This window comes from Hyperoodon ampullatus, assembly GCF_949752795.1.
Source record: "Hyperoodon ampullatus genome assembly, chromosome: 7".
Lineage (NCBI taxonomy): Eukaryota > Metazoa > Chordata > Mammalia > Artiodactyla > Ziphiidae > Hyperoodon > Hyperoodon ampullatus.
The window spans coordinates 105924292-105944689 of record NC_136920.1 but is presented as its reverse complement, the minus strand read 5'-3'; the positions used below and the strand labels follow the sequence as shown (position 1 = coordinate 105944689).

Below are 20398 nucleotides of genomic sequence, written 5' to 3'. Positions count from 1 at the left end.
CAGCCCCCTCAGAGGACAGTGGGCCCCAAACATTGCCAGAGGGGCAGTACCTCATGTGCTCAACACTTGACATGCATTCTTTCACCTAATCTTCACATTGTCAGATGAGAAAACAGACACACAAATGAAATCACTTGCCCGAGGCTCACTCAGCAATAGGAAGAGCCAGGACTGTACCCAGCTGTGCTCACAATCACTATGCCAGCTGCTTTGTGATCCCAAGGCTGATGGTTTCCTCCAGAAGAGCTCTCTGGTCAGGTCTGCCAATCTATTTGTGAACTTCAATTCACCCAGGAGTTTTTTGGTTTGGTTGCTTTTTGGTTAATGGTTCTTTTAAGCTGTAGATGAAGAACTCCATCTCTCTCAGGGTTTAATATAGCAGCACATTAACTATTCTGGCTGGCATTTCTAATAGTTCCCTGGGTAGCAGGCCTGTGTCTGGGAAGCAGCCAAAAACTGAAGCTCAGAACTTATTTTCAAATTCCCAAGGACTAAAAACACTCTCTGGCAGGCTTGAATGCTACCAAATCAAGTACTGTCAAATGGTTGTTCTTGAGTGTCAATGCTTAAAGCTCATAATTCTCCATGTATCTAAATAATTATTATTTAATTATATTAGGGGCAAGTCCTTCTTCCACTTCTTCTTTTTGTACTTAATGCTTACTTCATTGTCCAAGCTTCAGCTCAAATCCATCTCCTCCTCCTAGTAGATGGAGTCCACAGGGTTCTCTCCCTTCTCGGAGCACTCGTAGCCCCTCCTCTCTTGTCCCACTCAGCTGAAAACACATGAATTATTCCCAACTGCATTATCTATCACTGTTGAAACAGCAAAATTAGTAACGAGGGAAGAAAATTAAAAGCATAACCAAATTGAAAGGTATCGTTTTTAATTGTTATAAATTGGTCCCCAAATAGGCCTGTGGCCTTAGAATGTTCTTTAATCTTCTAAAAGGTACATTTCTCCACCTGCTATGTTAAAAGGTGAGGCAGATGATGAAGTGAAGGAGATAGAAACCATGAGGTGCTTCAGTTCAACTTACTGAGCTTAATGGTAGGATAGTCAGCTGGAGAAATGTACATGTTAGAAGGTTAAAGAACATTCTAAGGCCACAGGCCTATTTGAGGGCCAAATTGAGTTGTCTGTCTTTGATGCCCCCAGTTACTTTTCTTGAACTCATCCTAGTACCAGGGGCCTAGGACTCACACTTTCCCCAGTTTCTTCTCCCTGCCCACTGCATCCCTGTTCGGGGGATCTATGTGAGTGTCCTCCCATAATCTAGCCAGCCTTCCTCTAAAGGATTAGCATGTGGCCACTGAACTCCAGGTAATTTGAGAGTTCCCTGCTCTCTGCAAATAGATCTCCCAGACAGTGTCCTTTGGCCTAGCCTAGATTCTTCCTGCACTGCTCTCCACAAGGAGATGTGGACTTGAACCATGTTTCTATGTCATGACCAGAGTTCTCAGGACTGTGCTTACCTGCCAAATTTAGCTCTCAACTAAGCCAAATCCCCCTGCTCTGGCATGTCTCACACTTTAGTTATCAGATCAGATATTAAGACTTGACCCTCCCCCTCCTATTGAATGCTCTAAATTGATGGGAGACCAAATAAATTTTGTATACCCACTGTATCCAAGTAAAGTCACTATATACAGGCATATCTTGGAGATATTACAGATTTGATTCCAGTCCTCTGCAATAGAGCAAATATCACAATAAAGCGAGTCACACAATTTTTTCTGGTTTCCCAGTGCATATAAAAGTTATGTGTAGTCAGTTAAGTGTGTAATAGTATTGTGTCTAAGAAAAAATGTATATAGCTTAATTTTAATATACTTTATTGCTAAAAAGTGCTAAGCATCATCAGAGGCTTCAGCAAGTCTTAATCTGTTTGCTGGTGGAGGGTCTTGCCTCAATGTTGATGGCTGCCAACTGATCAGGTTGGTGGTTGCTAAAGTTTGGGGTGGCCATGGCAATTTCTTAATATAAGGCAACAATGAAGTCTGCTGCATCACTTTACTCTTACTTTCATGAATGATTTCTCTGTAGCATGCAATGCTGTTTGATAGCATTTTACCCACAGTAGAACTTGTTTCAAAAAGACCCCTAATAAGGAAGTCAGCCTGTTCTTTGAAGCTTTGAAGCCAGGCAATGATTTTTCCTCTCTAGCTATTGAAAGTCCTAAATGGCATCTTCTTCCAGCAGAAGCCTCTTTCATCTACATTGAAAATCTGTTGTTTAGAGGAGCCACATTCATGAATTATCTTAGCTAATCTTTTGGATAACTTGCTGCAGCTTCTACATCGGCATTTACTGAGTCACCTTGCACTTTCATGTTATGGAGCTGGCTTCTTGTCTTAAACCTCATGAACCGACCTCTGTCAACTGCAAACTCTTCTTCTGCAGCTTTCTAACCTGTATCAGCCTTCACAGAATTGAAGAGAGTTAGGGCCTTGCTCTGGATTGGTCTTTGGTTTAAGGGAATGTTGTGACTGGTTTGATCTTCTATCCAGGTCACCAAAATTTTTGACATATCAGCAATAAGGCTGTTTCGCTTTTTTATCATTCATGTGTTCACTGGAGTAGCACATAATTTCCTTCAAGAACTCTTCCTTTGCAGTCACCACTTGGCTGTTTGGCTCAAGAAGTCTAGTTTTTTCAGCTTTCAACATGCCTTCCTCACTAAGCTTAATCATTTCTAGCTTTTGATTTAAAGTGAGAGACATGTGATTCTTCCTTTCACTTAAGCACTTAGAGGCCACTGTAGGGTTATTAATAGACCAAATTTCAATATTATTGTGTCTCAGGGAATAGTGAGGCTGAGGGAGAGAGACAGGAGAATGGCTGGTTGGTGGAATAGTCAGAATACTCACAACATTTATCAATTAAGTTCACTATCTTATATGGGCACAGTTCATGGCGCCTGAAACAATTACAACAGTAATACCAAAGATCACTGATCACAGATCACCATGACAAATATATAATAACAAAAAATTTGAAATATTGTGAGAATTACCAAAATGTGACACAGAAACATGAAGTAAGCATTTGCTGTTGGAAAAAATAGTGCTAATATACTTGCTCAATGCAGGCTTGCCACAAACCTTCAATTTGTAAAAAAAACGTGATATCAACAAAACACAATAAAGCAAAGTACAATAAAATGGAGTATGCCTGTACACTTAATCCAACAGCTGGACTAGGAAACTGAAGTTCTATAGAAATGCCTCTGGATGTGTGTCAGGGGTGAGGGCAGATTCCCTGAAACTGCTGCAATCAATCTTATCAACAACTGCAATTTCTGGAAAAATAAGATGTTGGGGGGAGTGGTCTATGTAGGAGTTGATGATGGTGGAGTTGGTGGTGTGTGTGTGTCTGTGTGTGTCCCAACATGTAAAGGTACCTGCACTGGACTTTTTATGAAGACCAAGGTGGATAAGGTCCCACATGGGACCACAAGACCAAAGTCAGAATATGAATCTGAAAGAATGTGAAATACTCAGGGAAAAGTGGAAAAGCACAGTCACCAAGCAGAAAGAAGGCAACATCTGAGGTCAAGGAAAGTGGGACTCCAAGCTCCGGCTACTAGCACTGCAAGTCCTCTACATCTCACCTGGTATATAGAGTCTGGCCTCCCCACTGGGCAGGCTGTGAAGAATAGTTCATTGAGTGATGATTATATGGCACCATCTGAATGCTTGTTATGGTAAGTTGGAGCCAATAATTGTTCAAATGGCCCATGATTTTTATTTGTATCATTTCTCTCCCCTTTCCAATTTTCTTCTCCAGAAGTGTTTGCACTTTAAGATTTCTAAAGAGGGCAATATTTAAACCAGGAATAAAGTGTATGAAGAAAGCATTGGGGGAAGAAACTTTGGGACATTAAATCCTACAGGTAAAATTTTGCTATCCTAAAGAGGCTCTACTCCTCTCGATATTCCACATATACATAGACAGACTTCTCAAAACACTCTTTATAAAAATACTATTGAAGAACTGCATGTTCAGCATTACCTAATTTCCTCATAAATCTCTTGCCTTTTAATAAGCTAAGTGGCTATTTGCTGAATTTCCCTGATTTATTGGTATCTTTTGAGGGCTGAGGATATATCCAGATACTAAGTGATTAAATGTGGATGAAAATGGTACATCACCATAATAATGACAGAAAAGAGAATCGTGACTAGGCATACAGAAGACCTCACAGAGATGCATGTCGACAGCTTCTTAAAAGGGCAGGCTCCAGAGCCGCAGAGAAAACTGCACCATCAAGCTAGTTTTTACAGGAAAATCTTCCCAGTTCCTCTCACTGGAGGTGCATTCCACAGGGACTACGGCCCCCTCAGAACTCAGTTTCAAGAAGCAGTGGGAACTTCAGGCTGCCAACTAAACTGAAGGGAATCCTGGATCCTGTATTCACTTTAGCCACCAAACTATGTGACCTGCAAAGGATATTTCAACTTTTCTGACACCTGCATTCTTCAACTGTTAATCAAAGGCAATCCCTGCTGAGGACAGTCATCATAATACCCTCTCTTAAAACAAAACACTTTGATTTAACAGAACGTTATGGAGGCACTACAAAATGAAAGATTATGTCACAGGTCTTTTTTATAATTGTTAAAGCGCCACCTGCTGGAAATACTGATCTTACATACCAATTCTCTGTGAGACATTGGTATCAGAAAGGTGAGAAATGTTAACTACTCATCCACAAAAGAGAACCTAGATTCAAAATGCAGATAACGAAAATGGCGCCAGCAAAGCCCTCTCTTCTTACAGTGTTACCACAGTACAATTGCACAATTTATTACCCCTATTCAACACTAGGGAATGACCTAGCAACTCTATTATATTATTCAGCAGGATTTTTTTTAATGGCACAAATATCTCCAAAAAATATAGAAAAATCAATATTGCTCTAATAGGCTGAGAAAGAATTTATAGGAGGTTTTCAACTTAAGAACGTGTTGTGTTTCAAAAGCTTGTGTGTCGGGCTTCCCTGGTGGCCAGTGGTTAAGGATCCACCTGCCAATTCAGGGGACACGGGTTCGAGCCCTGGTCCAGGAACCCACATTCCACGGAGCAACTAAGCCTGTGCGCCACAACTACTGAGCCTGCTCTCTAGAGCCCGCGAGCCGCAACTACTGAGCCCGTGCACCACAACTACTGAAGCCCACGCACCTAGAGCCCGTGCTCCTCAACAAGAGAAACCACCACAGTGAGAAGGCTGTGCACCACAATGAAGAGTGGCCCCCGCTCGCCACAACTAGAGGAAAGCCCGTGCGCAGCAACAAAGACCCAATGCAGCCAAAAATAAATAAATAAATAAATAAATAAATAAATAAATAAATAAATAAACAAGAAGCTTGTGTGTAAGTCAGATGTTTGAAAACACATCTTCCATGAAAGTGGTATTATGCAGGCTGGTTAAACTGACAGTCTTCACAACTTCCTTAAACCTTGCACAGCCTTGCAGTACTATTATTTAGTTGCTGAATGTCATTCATAGCATTGCTTCTTTGGAACACTATTCCGAGTTTTAATTTGGGATGCCCAGATTGGAACTCCTCTGCCCTTTCCAAAGGGAGCAAGCAAGGAGAAACACCAGGATTAAGGGTGATGGGTAGAAAGAGAGTAGGGTAGGATAAATTACTCCCTATAGACATGTATCTGCATAAAAGGCCTTACTTTAGATCAATCTCCCCTTAAACGTTCTGAACTGAGACCAAAGACAAAGTTCATTTAATAATCACTCAAGAAGTAAGATGACCAAAGGACTAGAAAGATGATAAAAGGCTGTTGACCTGGAAGAGCTCAACCCGTGGTGAGGAGAGGCAGGTAAACAGCAAGACCTCAATTCAATAAGTGTTACGAGGAAGATGTGAACAAGCAACGGCCCTGGGAACCTAGAGGAGGTGGGGGACCCAGCCCAGATGGCCTAAAAAAGCCTTCATAGTAGAGATGACATTTGAGCTTAGCCTCGACAGACATGTGGGATATTGTCACCTGAGATTCTCTACTTCACCACTATCCCTATATATACAGGTTTATTATTAAGCAAGATATTTTAAGAAATAATCAGTGTATTAATCAAACTGGAAGTCTTCTCCAAAAGGCCAAACATTTTAACATAATTTTTTTTCCACTCACTGACAGTTGTTAATGGTAAGGAGTGAAAACTAAACATCAGTTTTAATTGGCTGCAGGAAATGAAAGGTTATTTCACTCAAAAAGGTTTTTTTAAAAACCTATTAAGGTAATTCAAAAATTTTAAATGTTTATTCCAGCAAATGATCTGGGAGCTTACTCTGATTTCCCCTCCATTCTGGCAGAGCCCCAGATAGATAGGTTTGCTTCGCCTTAAGAAGACATGATTCTGAGAAGTTGGATATGAGAAAAGCTTGAATATATTAAGTCATTTAAAATCCACAAGGGGAATTAGGTAATCAAAACAACCACACAGTAAATATATTTCCATGAAATCAAAATTTTTTAATAATATGAACACTCACCCTCAATTTCTTTATTATATTTTTACCTAAAAAAGTTTACATACAGAGTTTTTGTAAAGTGGCATACTAGTAGTTGATATCATAATGATGCTACATATTAACACTCTGTATTGAAGAAGTATCATAAAAATCTCATGGCACATTATTTGCTAAGAAGTGGCATAATAACAATTGGGAGAAGGTTCCTAGGTTTACTGTACTCTACTTTACGGCTTCTATGGTACTCACAGTTGTATCTCAGGATTACTCAAGTACTGCCCCACCCATGTTCCCAACATGTGCAATCAGTCACCAGACCTCATCTAGTGGCCTAAAGGCCACAAGGCTTGTAGAAGGCCAATAACTGCCTCAGCAGGACAAAACTCAGATGCCTCCAAATGAGGAAACCTACTCCAAAACCATCCTGGGCTGCCCCTCCTCCTGGCTACCCCGCCCAGCCTGGACAGCCTGCTTTCAGGCTCTGCCCTGAGGCTGGCTCACACTCAGGTATCTATCCAATCCTGCTTTCCTACTTGTACCTCTAAGACCCCAGTGTGGGCCCCATTCCTTGTCTCCCCGACACTAATAGGTATTGGCCCTCCAACACACAGAAACACAATTCTGGCCTTGGCTTCTGCCCTATTTTGGAATTTCTACTTTTGATACATTATTTTGTATTCCTTTGTAAAATCTAACCACCGGATCCAATCCAATGCTACAGAGTATTCACTCTGAGTCTGATACTTTTCCAAGTATCCCAAGGCAGTAGGCTCTGCTTTATCCAGGTGACAGCTTCCAGCTTCCCAGGAAACCCCAGGTGTTATGTGTGTGCCTTCTTCTCCAGCTACAAGACTGCAGAGTGGGCCTCCTGGAGGTTCTCCTCAAGCTTCAGTCCCAGGTTGTCAATTCCAATGCTGGTGACTGGTGGCATGCTGCTTTCAGCCGGTTCTGCAGTGCGTGTCGGGGTGGAGCAGTACAGAATGAACCCCACCATGATGACGGTGAAAGAGAGGATGTAGAGTCCTGAAAACTGGGAGGAGATAATTGGCTATGGACGGTGCTCCTCACATACACAGCTTTGCCGCTGCCTTTTGTCAACGGAGCTTTGAGGGTTACCTTCTCATAAAATTTTTCCTGAAAGTTGCCCAAGGAGATGCTAATGACCAAAACTGTCCCGTGTGTGTGTACTGGTGAATGTGTGAGCTCTGCCCACATCACCCACCACATCAGCCAACTGGATTCTTGGATCTTTAGGAAATGGACTTTTGCCTTTCTCTGTGATAACCCAGCTGCATCCCACCTCACAACTAGTCCCACTTACTTAGTGGAGAGACTAAAAGTTTAGCATGGTACCATGAGAGACCCAGATTCAGACCCTAGGCACAGCTTACAACACTGGTGTGAAACAATAAGAAAACAGAATGGTTTGGAGAAGAAGAGAAAGAAGATGAGAGAGAAGAAAAAGTAAGACACACTCCCAGGCTTCCCTGGTGGTACAGTGGTTGGAAATCCACCTGCCAATGCAGGGGACATGGGTTCGAGCCCTGGTCTGGGAGGATCCCACATGCCACAGAGCAACTACGCCCGTGCACCGCAACTACGCCCGTGCGCCACAACTACTGAACCTGCGCTCTAGAGCCCGTGAGCCACAGCTACTGAGCTCGCGTGCTACATCTACTGAAGTCCACGCTCCTAGAGCCTGTGCTTTGCAACAAGAGAAGCCACCACAATAAGAAGCCCACGCACCACAATGAAGAGTAGCCCCCACTGGCTGCAACTAGAGAACAGCCTGCGTGCAGCAACAAAGACCCAATGCAGCCAAAAATAAATGAATAAAATAAATTAATTTAAACAAAAAAGATACACTCCCAAAGGTAGAAGGAAAAAATGAAATGGGTTTTGAAATGAGTATTAAGTAGATCACAGTCATCTCCAGGTGTGGGCTTCTATGGGTCACCATTGGCTTCAACATGTTAATGTTTCATAGATGCTCAATTACTTCTTAACCTTAAACCGTTAGAAATTTTTAAGGAATGGAATAGCCACAGCCCTCCCCAAAGCTGGAAGGCCTCCACTGGATTCAGTGATGATGCAAAGCCAGTGATAATGTCACCCGGAGCAGCAGCCAAACTAATTTCCTCCACAGGTTTCATTCTTGGATCCAATCTCAGCACAGCACCCAGCACATAGCTGGTATTGAATAAATTTTTTCGGGGGGAAAAATGATTCAGAAAAGATTAAAGGGAGTTAAAGCTATTTAGAGTACCCTAAACTTTTTTTTTTTTTCTTTTGCGGTACGAGGGCCTCTCACTTCTGTGGCCTCTCCCGTTGTGGGGCACAGGCTCCGGACGCGCAGGCTCAGCGGCCATGGCTCACGGGCCCAGCCGCTCCGCGGCATGTGGGATCTTCCCGGACCGGGGCACAAACCCGTGTCCCCTGCATCGGCAGGCGGACTCTCAACCACTGAGCCACCAGGGAAGCCCTACCCTAAACTTTTAAAGTCAGTATCATGAAGGTCAATCATGCTCTCCAATAGAATGTTCACTGTTACCTGTGGGAAAACCTAAGTAACTTATTCAAAACATGTCCTGTTTGGTTTGGTGGTTTTAAATGTTTATAAGAAAAAAGAATCTTGTTCCTCTTAAGAAGGCACATGATTAAATGGAGGCACCTTTATTAGAAGAGAAAGACTCTGAGGGAGTGAGATAATAAGTCTCCTGAATCAGAGGCTGTTTTTTAAATTTTACCCTTTGTGTCTGGATCTATACAGGAAATTTCTTGTGGCTACTCTGTTCAGTGAGTATTTACTCAAGATCAATCCAGAGGAGGCAGAGTCTGACACCAATGAATACAGAAATTGTTTAATGTCTTTTTCAACTGTGTTTCAAAATATCAGAGCCAAAGTTATTTTAGATACTATACTTTTTTTAAATTAGTGACATATTGAACTTATGATTTTGTCTTTAAAAATTTCTTCTAAGATCCTAGATATCGTCTTTATGCTCTGAGTGATTTCCCACCTCTGTAATTTACTCTGAAGATCACAGCAGACCTCCTCTTTACTCTACAAGTTTTGAAACAGCCTTTGACCAAAAAGAATAAAATCTGATATGAGTTATGAGTGAGCTGCTAGACATGCAGGGACAAAGAAACATAAAGCAAAAGAACTGCAAAGGAACTTATAGTTTGCATGTTCCACTTTCGAGAATAATATTGTAAGTCATGTGGCCAAAAAAATGACACACAAGGCTTTTTCTCATTGAAGTTAATACAGTTAAAAAGCAAATATCTTCATTAAGGGAGCTTATAATAGTTAGGTAGCGACAAGTGTACTTTCACTTTGAAGCTTTTATTTCTTTAACCTTACTTCCTCCTTGGACATTATTTTACTAATGAGGGAAAAGTAAAAGTTAAACTACTAAAGCTACCTCAATATGTTTAGTTTAAAAAAAAAAAAAGCACAGGTAAGCGGGGCCAAATGTTATACTGCAGAGCTCTCAAGCTTTCTCTAGGTATGGGTAGCCGTCAACTGGCCTTGAACTGCAGAATAAAAACACCATGGTCCCCTAGTGGTGGCCATGTGAAATGCAAGAACAGCACCGCAGAACAGCTAACTTACTTTTTTTTTTAAACTCACTTTTAAGGCCCACTTTGTACGCCTTAATGATTGCTATCATAGAAAAAGAAATCTAGGGTTGTCAGGATCACTTCCCTGATTCACTTTGACATTTGTTATTTTTTAATGATACCACCAAAAAGCTATAAATACTTCTTCAGTCTTAGTTCAGGAATACCTTAACCAGCAAGTTTGTGAAGATAACAGCTGGTTCTTGTGACATGTAAAAGCAAAAATGGTTTATGCTTCTTAAGCAGAAATTTCTGAGAACACACTGAACTAGGCATTGTGAGTTCCTGGCCAATTCCTGGGAACAGTGTAAATCAGTGCCAAGCAATTTCCACCCAGATACAAAATTTTATATGGATAAAGAAATAGAGTTGCTATCCCCAGCTAAAACCAAAATTATCAAGCAACAGCCGACATTCTAACTATTTGTTCAAATGACTGTAATAGCAGCCAAGTCAACAAGCTTTATACTATGGAAAGATGGATTTCTTTTTTTTTTTTTTAATACATTTATTTATTTTTGTCTGTTTTGGGTTTTCGTTGCTGCACGTTGGCTTTCTCTAGTTGCAGCAAGCAGGGGCTACTCTTCGTTGTGGTGCGCAGGCTTCTCATTGCAGTGGCTTCTCTTGTTGCAGAGCACGGGCTCTAGGTGCACGGGCTTCAGTAGTTGTGGCTCATGGGCTCAGTAGTTTTAGCTCACGGGCTCTAGAGCACAGGCTCAGTAGCTGAGGCACACGGGGTTAGTTGCTCCGCGGCATACGAGATCTTCCTGGACCAGGGTTCAAACCCGTGTCACCCGCATTGGCAGGCAGATTCTTAACCACTGAGCCACCAGGGAAGTCCCAGAAAGATGGATTTCTAAGGCAGTAGTTCTCAAAGCAAGACTCTTATAATAACACTAACATGCTATTTGCCTGGAGTGAGAGTGTCCAAAGAAATTCTTGCCAAGAAGATGAGAAGGTTTCATTTTTGGATCTAAAATCTTAAAGAAACCCATTATTTCTTTTAAACCAAAAAAGTGTTCTGATTTGAACAAGATCTATTTGCTCACCTTATAGCCAAACAGAAAGAGTCCAAAGAAAAGACTGTAGAGGTCAGCTGTCAGGATGCCCAGGTTGACAGAAGTGGCACTAGTGACTTTAATCACGAGTGGCATGAAGCTGTACAGGCAAAACATACAGAGGGCAAATGCTACAAACAGCAGGGCTGTGAAAAAAATGGAATAGCTAATGTTAGAGGAAGAAACCAAAAGTTAAAGGCGCTGTGCTTTTAAAGCTTGACTGATATATAAAATTCCCTGATCCTTTAACATACCATCCACAAAGCCCCTTGTTAACAGTAAGCATTGCAAATGAGACATACAAAGCTCTCAGGAAAAAAATAACAACAATATATGATGAAGAACTTAAAAAATTCAACAGAGTGTTAGATGATCGAGGCCATAGTATCTTGCTTATGGTGTAAGTCAACAGCTCTTATCACCCCATGTTATCCACCTGCCCAGGGCAGAGAGATGCCAATGATAAAAGGCATCATGGTTGGACATGATTTGTGTGGTTGAATCAAAATAAAGTATTTTTAGGGTATCAAGGATAGTCGTTAGACCCATTATCTTTTGTTCATCTCATAAGAGCTAGTCATGTGGGTGCTAAGAGATAAATGCTTATAGCAGTTACCTTTGCTTCACAACCACTTCTCCAACCTCGCTCAACACACACACACACACACACACACACACACAGAGGCAATCCAAGTTATTTACTTGAATGAAATCATTCAAGCATGGTAAATGAATTTCAATGACACTTCATGTAGTACTTAATTTCTTTCCACGCATAATTAAATAAGGTTCAAATCTTTCCTATCAGATGAGAGTAGCAATGGAACGTGGTGGTGATTACACACCATCAGATTATTCAGGTTAATACTTCACAAATTACATCAAGCAGACAACCTTCACAAAAAGTCTGAGGACTCGAGATACAGATCTAGTTGAAAGCTAGTGTGACCAAAGGTCAGTCTTGTTCAGAATTCCTAGTAAAGAAAGGCTATTCCTGAAGGTAAAGATTAAGGATTAACTTTTATGGGGGAGTTTATTCACAAGTTCTCAGAGAAAACTCAATGTAAACCACTATAGTTCTCTGTGTACTAAATTACTCTGTGATTTTATATAAAAATGTCTAAATAATATTACTAAAATGAAGTATTTATTTCTTGATGTGTGTCAGGGGAAAGACTAACAAGAATTATTATGTATGTACATACCAATTTTCCAGTCCCAGTGAATGCTGGCAATATCCTTATATTCCACAATCAATCTGTGATTAAAACAAGAGGTCACAGAGAGATCTTTATACTAATTTTCACTATTTTATAAGCAATTAAATTGCTTCAAGCTTTAAGTACTTCACCATGGTGATTAATTATGTTGACTTTTGAATTTTTCTTAGAGAATAAAAATAACTATCTTTAATTAAAATGACAAAGAATAAAACCCAGAGGAGTCCATAAACACATGTTTGACACCCTTAGAAGCACTATACAGTAGTCAACTACAGAAGGAAAACATGACACTATGTGTTCCCTTTGAACAGGAAGTTAATATTTTCTAGGAATAATTGAAAAAGAGAGTCTTCACTGGTAATATAAATTCTACCACATTATAAGCAGTAATCAAGCATCACACATGTATAAGAAAATGAGGCATAATTCTTGACGTTTCAAAAATCTTCTAATAGATATTTAGCAAGTTACTGATTTCAAATATGAATTTGGGCCAAATAAAAAAATGAATATTAGTAGCTGGAAAGTAATCATCTATGACATATTTGCTTATATTGTTTTTAAGGATAAGTTTAGAATCTTACAGTTGTATGCCACTGATAATTGTTCCAAACAAGCCCACCATCCCTAAAAACTCCTGTCTGCTCAGCTTCTTCACGATGTATTCTTCACACACATTAGAAACAGCATAGAGGGAAGCCCCAAGAAGGACCAAGATGTCACCAATCAGTACATCACTACCTATAAGGAGATAAGCCACAAAAAAGAATACATTTGTCACTAGGGAAAACTCTCCAGCTTGCTTCCAGGAGTTTATCTGGCTCATATTTATTTAAGTAAGATTTTACAGAAGAAGAAACCCTGATTTTTAAAAGTTTAAAGACTCTTGCTCGTCTCACTTTCCGGAACAATTCTGCTTTCATTTTTCTTATTTTGGATCCTCAGGAGACTAACAGATTGGAAGATGGTGGTGTATACCATAATGTAAGGCCTAAGAAAATGATCTATGACATGAGAAATTAATGGAAATTATTGATGGGAATTCATTGAAAACTATAGGGAAGGAAGCTAGGTAAGAAAGGTAATTTTCTCAATCAAAGGAGACACTGAAGTCACTTGTATATTGGGTGAAATCATAGACCTTATTTAGATTTTACATTATCAACTATCTGAACCTTGACATAAAGAATATCAAAATGTTCTCATCTACAGAGTAACTGAAAAAAGAGATCATTCAGTGAACACAAAGTCTCCTTTTTGATGAAAACAAAAACCAAGAATCTACAGTAGGATTTCCAGTAACTAATCCAAATGTATGGGCCAAAAAACGATTATTGCAAATATATAAAGAAACTTCTCTCTCATGACACAAAACAAACTATTTAGTGTGACAAAACACAGCAAGGACTCAGGGCCGGTAGAAACATAAAGACTGCTTTGTGGAAATGGTTATAGTACCAGAAGCAAGCAAACCTAAAAGTAAAATTTTAAAGATAGTTAATCAGGACACATTCTCTGCCTTTTACTTTATCTTTGCACAATAAAAGTGAGGACATAAGCAAGACATTTTCTGTGACTAAACCAGAAACAAGTAACACAGTCTCACCTGAATTGTCTTCCCTCCCTGCTAATATGTCTGCACCAACCATAGTTCCTACGCCCAACAGACAGACAGCCACAGCGATGAAGTGGATCACTCTGTATCTTGCATAAAGAATAAACCACGAGAGAGCCATCAACACAGGAATCCCAAAGCAATCCAAAAGCTGCATGGAAGGAGAAACAGACGGCTTAAAACATCTCTCATTAGCTAAAAGATGATTAAGTAATAACAGGAGTCAGTGTTTATTGAGCATTTATTATTGCCAGCCCTGTAATAAATGCTTTACCTGGATTAACTCATTTAATCCTCACAACAATTCTATGAGGTTAGAACTGCAATCTCCATTTTACACACGAGGAAAACAAAGGCACAGAAAGGTTAAATGAGTTGCCCAAATTCACATAGTTAAAAGTGGTGGAGGACTTCCCTGGTGGCACAGTGGTTAAGAATCCACCTGCCAATGCAGGGGACACGGGTTCGAGCCCTGGTCTGGGAAGATCCCAATGCCGTGGAACAACGAAGACTGTGCGCCACAACTACTGAGCCCACGTGCCTAGAGCCCGTGCTGTGCCACAAGAGAAGCAACCGCAATGAGAAGCACGTGCACCGCAACGAAGAGTAGCCCCCACTCACTGCAACTAGAGAAAGCCCACATGTAGCAACGAAGACCCAACACAGCCATAAATAAATAAATAAATAAATAAAAGTGTTGGAGCCAGTTGATGAACCCAGGAATTCTGCCCAACAGCCTATGCAGTTTACCTCTACACTCCCACCTGTGTTTATCCTTAAGTCCAGTAGACATGTGCCCATTCACTCAGTCAACAAATATTTAAGTATGTGATATGCGGGAGACATTATGAGAGGAGCTGGAATATAGAGGAGAACAAGAGAGACACAAAGAGGAGGATACAGAAGGCTAGACAGACACAGAAGAATCACACAACCAATATTTAAATGTAATTGGGCTAAGAGCTACAGAAAAGTACAGGTTATTATGAGAGAGCAAACAGACACCATCTCCCTGACAAAGTGTCCAACCCCACCATATAAGACAGATGCTTGCTCACAGCAAATACTCTTGCTCATCTTCATCATATACTCCTCCATCACCTGTTGGCCCTGGGTCAAGAAAATACTTGCTACACCCCTGATATTGCCAGTCTGAAAGGCAGGGGGATTAAGAGTGCCAAAATTATAGTAAATCCAAAATCTTTGTAAGATAAAAGAAAAAGAGATTTCATTCACTGGATTCTTAAAGTCACAAATTTGGTAAAGTGCATTCAAGGCTAAAATATATTCCTTTTACTAATAATGTTCTGATGATGTTTTTTTGATTGCTCATCCTGTTCTTTTTTTAACCTTGTCCCTGATTTGCTCTGTATCTGTTTAGTCTTGGACAAGGCAGGCTCCAAAATCTCCAACAGCCTGTTTGATCCTGTCCACAGTTGTTTACTGATCGCCTTTCACTGCAATGTCAAGTATAGGAATGGGCACCTTGCCTTGTGTTATTTATTCCAGCTGCAGAACTCCAATCTCTTAAGTGCTTTATTGAGCCTGCCTGAATAACAAACCATTAAACGATGCAAACGATAATAGCTTGTCCTGGAAGACACCAACAGAATCCAGCCATAATGAAGTAACAAAGTCTAAACTACATTCCTTAAACAAAAAAAGCAGAAAAATTCACTCTAAAAACTATTACAGGAGACTCCCTATCCTCAAATTGTGTCTTAAAGTCAAACTTAAATCTGCTCTATTTTTAACAATTTTTGGTGGGCAATGAGTAGCCATATAAGGGAGGCACCTACATTTGGTAAGAGCTCCCAAGGCCTCAGGCCCCAGACCTACCATTGACCAGCTGTGTGATCTCTAGCTAGTCACCCTTTGAGTCAAAATATGAAATCAAGAGGTCAGACCAAATGATCTCACAGGTACCTTCCCACTCTAAAATTCCATGACTTCTAATCTGATATCTATCACATTCAGTCATTTATCTACATTGGATCTTTTCAAAATGTGTGTTTGGTGACAGATGCCTTCTGTTTGATGCTTGTAGTTTTAAGAGCGTCCCTATTTAATTTAATCTTTAAAAATTATTGTACAGTCACAGTAAGCAAGGAACTAAGTAAGAACGTGGAATGAGGAGACGGCATGGATATAAACATGAATTAGACTTTATTAGAGATACAGTGGAGTATAGAATAGAAAGTGAAATTGAATTAGGCCTTAGAGAAGGGGCTTCGAAAAGGATTCATTCTAGAAAGAATAGAGCAACATAAGAGAGAGCAGCCCCCTGTGGGTAGGGAATGTGTAGATGTGGCAGTGAAGTGAGAAGAGACATGAGTAGAAACCTAGGCCAGCGATGTCAATGGCCACATCAAGAACTACTACATTACTATTTGCAATTACAGAATCTTTGAAGGAATCCTTAAGAAGGAGGTTCAAAGTCCATCCAATCTAAACTTCCACCTTTTCAAGGGGAATTCCCCAGTGGTCCAGAGGTTAGGACTCCAAGCTTCTACTGCAGGGGATACAGGTTCGATCCCTGGTCAGGGAACTAAGATCCCACATGTCATGCGTGGTGATCAATCAATCAATCAGTAAATAACTTCCACCCTTTCAGATTAACCAGGCCAGAAACATATTCAAGGAGAGAATCCGCTTGAAGAATTCCAATGAGAGGCACTCTCTACTGCTGGAAGCACCTCTAGTTGTTAGATGTGCTTTTTATCATAGGGCTTGCTAGGACCATAAGTACATAACTTTTTTTTTTTTTTTTTTGCGGTACGCAGGCCTCTCAATGTTGTGGCCTCTCCCATTGTGGAGCACAGGCTCCGGATGCGCAGGCTCAGCGGCCATGGCTCACAGGCCCAGCCACTCTGCGGCATGTGGGATCTTCCCGGACCGAGGCATGAACCCGTGTCCCCTGCATCGGCAGGCGGACTCTCAACCACTGTGCCACTAGGGAAGCCCAGTTCATAACTTTTGACGACAAAATGCTTAGGTTTTTCTAAGAGGCTAAGACGAAAGAAATTGTTTGAGATTAGTTTAAGGCATGACCTTTAGTCACAATAACCCAGCTGTAAGTGTTTTGTTTAGCTGTGTTTAGACCTTGTACCAATTCAAAACTTCTAATAGTCATTAGTCAGAGATCAAAGTTTCTGCAAATTGTAATCAAGTAATTAAACTGTGTGTGAGATTATGAGGGTAGATGTGACTAGAAAAATGCCATTTTCTATATACTTATACTCATTATTCATTGCTGAAAGTACACTTAATACTATTTGTGATGAACTGTATCTTCTAGGGAACTCCTGGCTTTAATTTTTATGAAATTCTGGGTTTTTCACGTGCCTCCTATGATGTCTGTCTTAACAAATATTTCCTATATTGGCTTTTTAACCCATGCCAGTCAAAACCCAAGAGATTTCCTGAGGAAAATGCTTAGCACAATATTAAAAGGCATTCTGGAAATTTAAGAAGATGGCAGAAGAGTAAGACGCAGAGATCACCTTCCTCCCCACAGATACATCAGAAATGCATCCACACAACTGCTCCTATAGAACACTGACTGAACGCTGGCAGAAGACCTCACACCTCCCAAAAGGCAAGAAACTCCCCACATACCTGGGTAGGGCAAAAGAAAAAAGTAAAAACAGAGACAAAAGAATAGGGACCAGAGGGAGGGAGCTGTGAAGGAGGAAAGTTTTCCACACACTAGAAGCCACTTCGCGGGCGGAGACTGCAGGTGGCGGAGGGGGAAAGCTTCGGAGTCGCGGAGGAGGAGAGCGCAGCAACAGGGGTGCGGAAGGCAAAGCGGAGTGATTCCCGCACAGAGGATCGGTGCCGACCGGAACTCACCAGCCCAGAGACGCCTGTCTGCTCACCCGCCGGATGGGCGGGGGCTGGGAGCTGAGGCTCGGGCTTCCGTCGGATGCAGGGAGAGGACTGGGGTTGGCTGCGTGAACACAGCCTGAAGGGGGCTAGTGCACCACAGCTAGCCGGGAGGGAGTCCAGGAAAAAGTGTGGACCTGCTGAAGAGGCAAGAGACTTTTTCTTCCCTCTTTGTTTCCTGGTGAGTGAGGAGAGGGGATTAAGAGCGCTGTTTAAAGGAGCTCCAGAGACGGGCACAAGCCGCACCTATCAGCGCAGACCCCAGAGACGGGCATGAGACGCTAAGGCTGCTGCTGCCACCACCAAGAAGCCTGTGTGCAAGCACAGGTCACCATCTACACCTCTCCTCCCGGGAGCCTGTGCAGCCCGCCACTGCCAGGGTCCCGTGATCCAGGGACAACTTCCCCGGGAGAACCAGGCTGTTACAACGTCACGCCGGCCTCTGCCGCCGCAGGCTCGCCCCGCATCCGTACCCCTCCCTCTCCCCGGCCTGAGTGAGCCAGAGCCCCCGAATCAGCTGCTCCTTTAACCCCGTCCTGTCTGAGCGAAGAAGAGACGCCCTCAGGCGACCTACAAGCAGAGGCGGGGCCAAATCCAAAGCTGAGCCCTGGGAGCTGTGTGAACAAAGAAGAGAAAGGGAAATTTCTCCCAGCAGCCTCAGGAGCAGCGGATTAAAACTCCACAATCAACTTGATGTACCCTGCATCTCTGGAATACCTGAATAGACAACGAATCATCCCAAATCGAGGAGGTGGACTTTGGGAGCAAGATTTATTATTTTTCCCCTTTTCCTCTTTTTGTGAGTGTGTATGTGTATGCTTCGGTGTGAGATTTTGTCTGTATAACTTGGCTTCCACCATTTGTCCTAGCGTTCTGTCCGTCCTTTTTTTTTTTTTTTTTTACTTAAAAAATTTTTTTCTTGATAATTTTTTATTTTAATAACTTTATTTTATTTTATCCTCTTTCTTTCTTTCTATTTTTTCTCTCTTTTATTCTGAGCCGTGTGGAGGACAGGCTCTTGGTGATCCAGCTAGGCGTCAGGGCTGTACCACTAAGGTGGGAGAGCCAACTTCAGGACAGTGGTCCACAAGAGACCTCCCAGCTCCACGTAATATCAAACGGTGAAAATCTCCCAGAGATCTCCATCTCAGCACCAACACCCAGCTTCACTCAACGACCAGCAAGCTACAGTGCTGGACACCCTATGCCAAACAACTAGCAAGACAGGAACACAACACCACCCATTAGCAGAGAGGCTGCCTAAAATCATAAAAAGTCCACAGACACCCCAAAATACACCACCAGACGTGGACCTGTCCACCAGAAAGACAAGATCCAGCCTCATCCACCAGAACACAGGCACTAGTCCCCTCCACCAGAAAACCTACACAAACCAAACTTAGCCACTGGGGACAGACACCAAAAACAACAGGAACTAAAACCTGCAGCCTGGGAAAAGGGGACCCCAAACACGGTAAGATAAGCAAAAAGAAAAGACATAAAAACACACGGCAGATGAAGGAGCAAGGTAAAAACCCACCAGACCTAACAAATGAAGAGGAAATAGGCAGTCCACCTGAAAAGCAATTCAGAATAATGATAGAAAAGATGATCCAAAATCTTGGAAATAGAATAGAGAAAATGCAAGAAACCTTTAACAAGGGCCTAGAAGAACTAAACAGGAAACAAGCAATGATGAACAACACAATAAATGAATTAAAAATACTCTAGAAAGGATCAATAGCAGAATAACTGAGGCAGAACGGATAAGTGACCTGGAATATAAAAGAGTAGAAATAACTACTGCAGAGCAAAATAAAGAAGAAAGAATGAAAAGAACTGAGGACAGTCTCAGAGACTTCTGGGACAACATTAAATGAACCAACATTCGAATTATAGGGGTCCCAGAAGAAGAAGAGAAAAAGAAAGGGACTGAGAAAATATTTGAAGAGATTATAGTTGAAAACTTCCCTAATATGGGAAAGGAAATAATCAAGTCCAGGAAGCACAGAGAGTCCCATACAGGATAAATCCAAGGAGAAACACACCAAGGCACATATTATTCAAACTGTCAAAAATTAAATACAAAGAAGACATATTAAAAGCAGCAAGGGAAAAACAACAAATAACACACAAGAGAATCCCCATAAGGTTAACAGCTGATCTTTCTGCAGAAACTCTGCAAGCCAGAAGGGAGTGGCAGGACATATTTAAAGTGATGAAGGAGAAAAACCTACAACCAAGATCACTATACCCAACAAGGATCTCATTCAGATTTGATGAAGAAATTAAAACCTTTACAGATAAGTAAAAGCTGAGAGAGTTCAGCACCACCAAACCAGCTTTACAACAAATACTAAAGGAACTTCTCTAGGCAAGAAACACAAGAGAAGGAAAAGACCTACAATAACAAACCCAAAACAATTAATAAAATGGGAATAGGAACATACATATCGATAATTACCTTAAATGTAGATGGATTAAATGCTCCAACC

General features: G+C 41.4%; 1 protein-coding gene across 1 annotated transcript in view; it reads right to left on the bottom strand.

Moving 5' to 3' along the window:
• Positions 1-7339: 7339 nt before the first annotated feature.
• The window catches only part of SLC35F2 (solute carrier family 35 member F2), a gene marked incomplete at its 3' end in the record, with an annotated part of 47545 nt that continues 34486 nt past the window's right edge, over positions 7340-20398 (bottom strand). Inside the window, exons 4-8 of the mRNA XM_079708547.1 lie at positions 14010-14169; positions 12988-13144; positions 12386-12438; positions 11172-11326; positions 7340-7525 (exon numbers count right to left, since the gene is read on the bottom strand). Coding sequence (XP_079564673.1) covers positions 7340-7525; positions 11172-11326; positions 12386-12438; positions 12988-13144; positions 14010-14169 — 711 coding nt within the window. The remainder of the gene's footprint in view (positions 7526-11171; positions 11327-12385; positions 12439-12987; positions 13145-14009; positions 14170-20398) is intronic.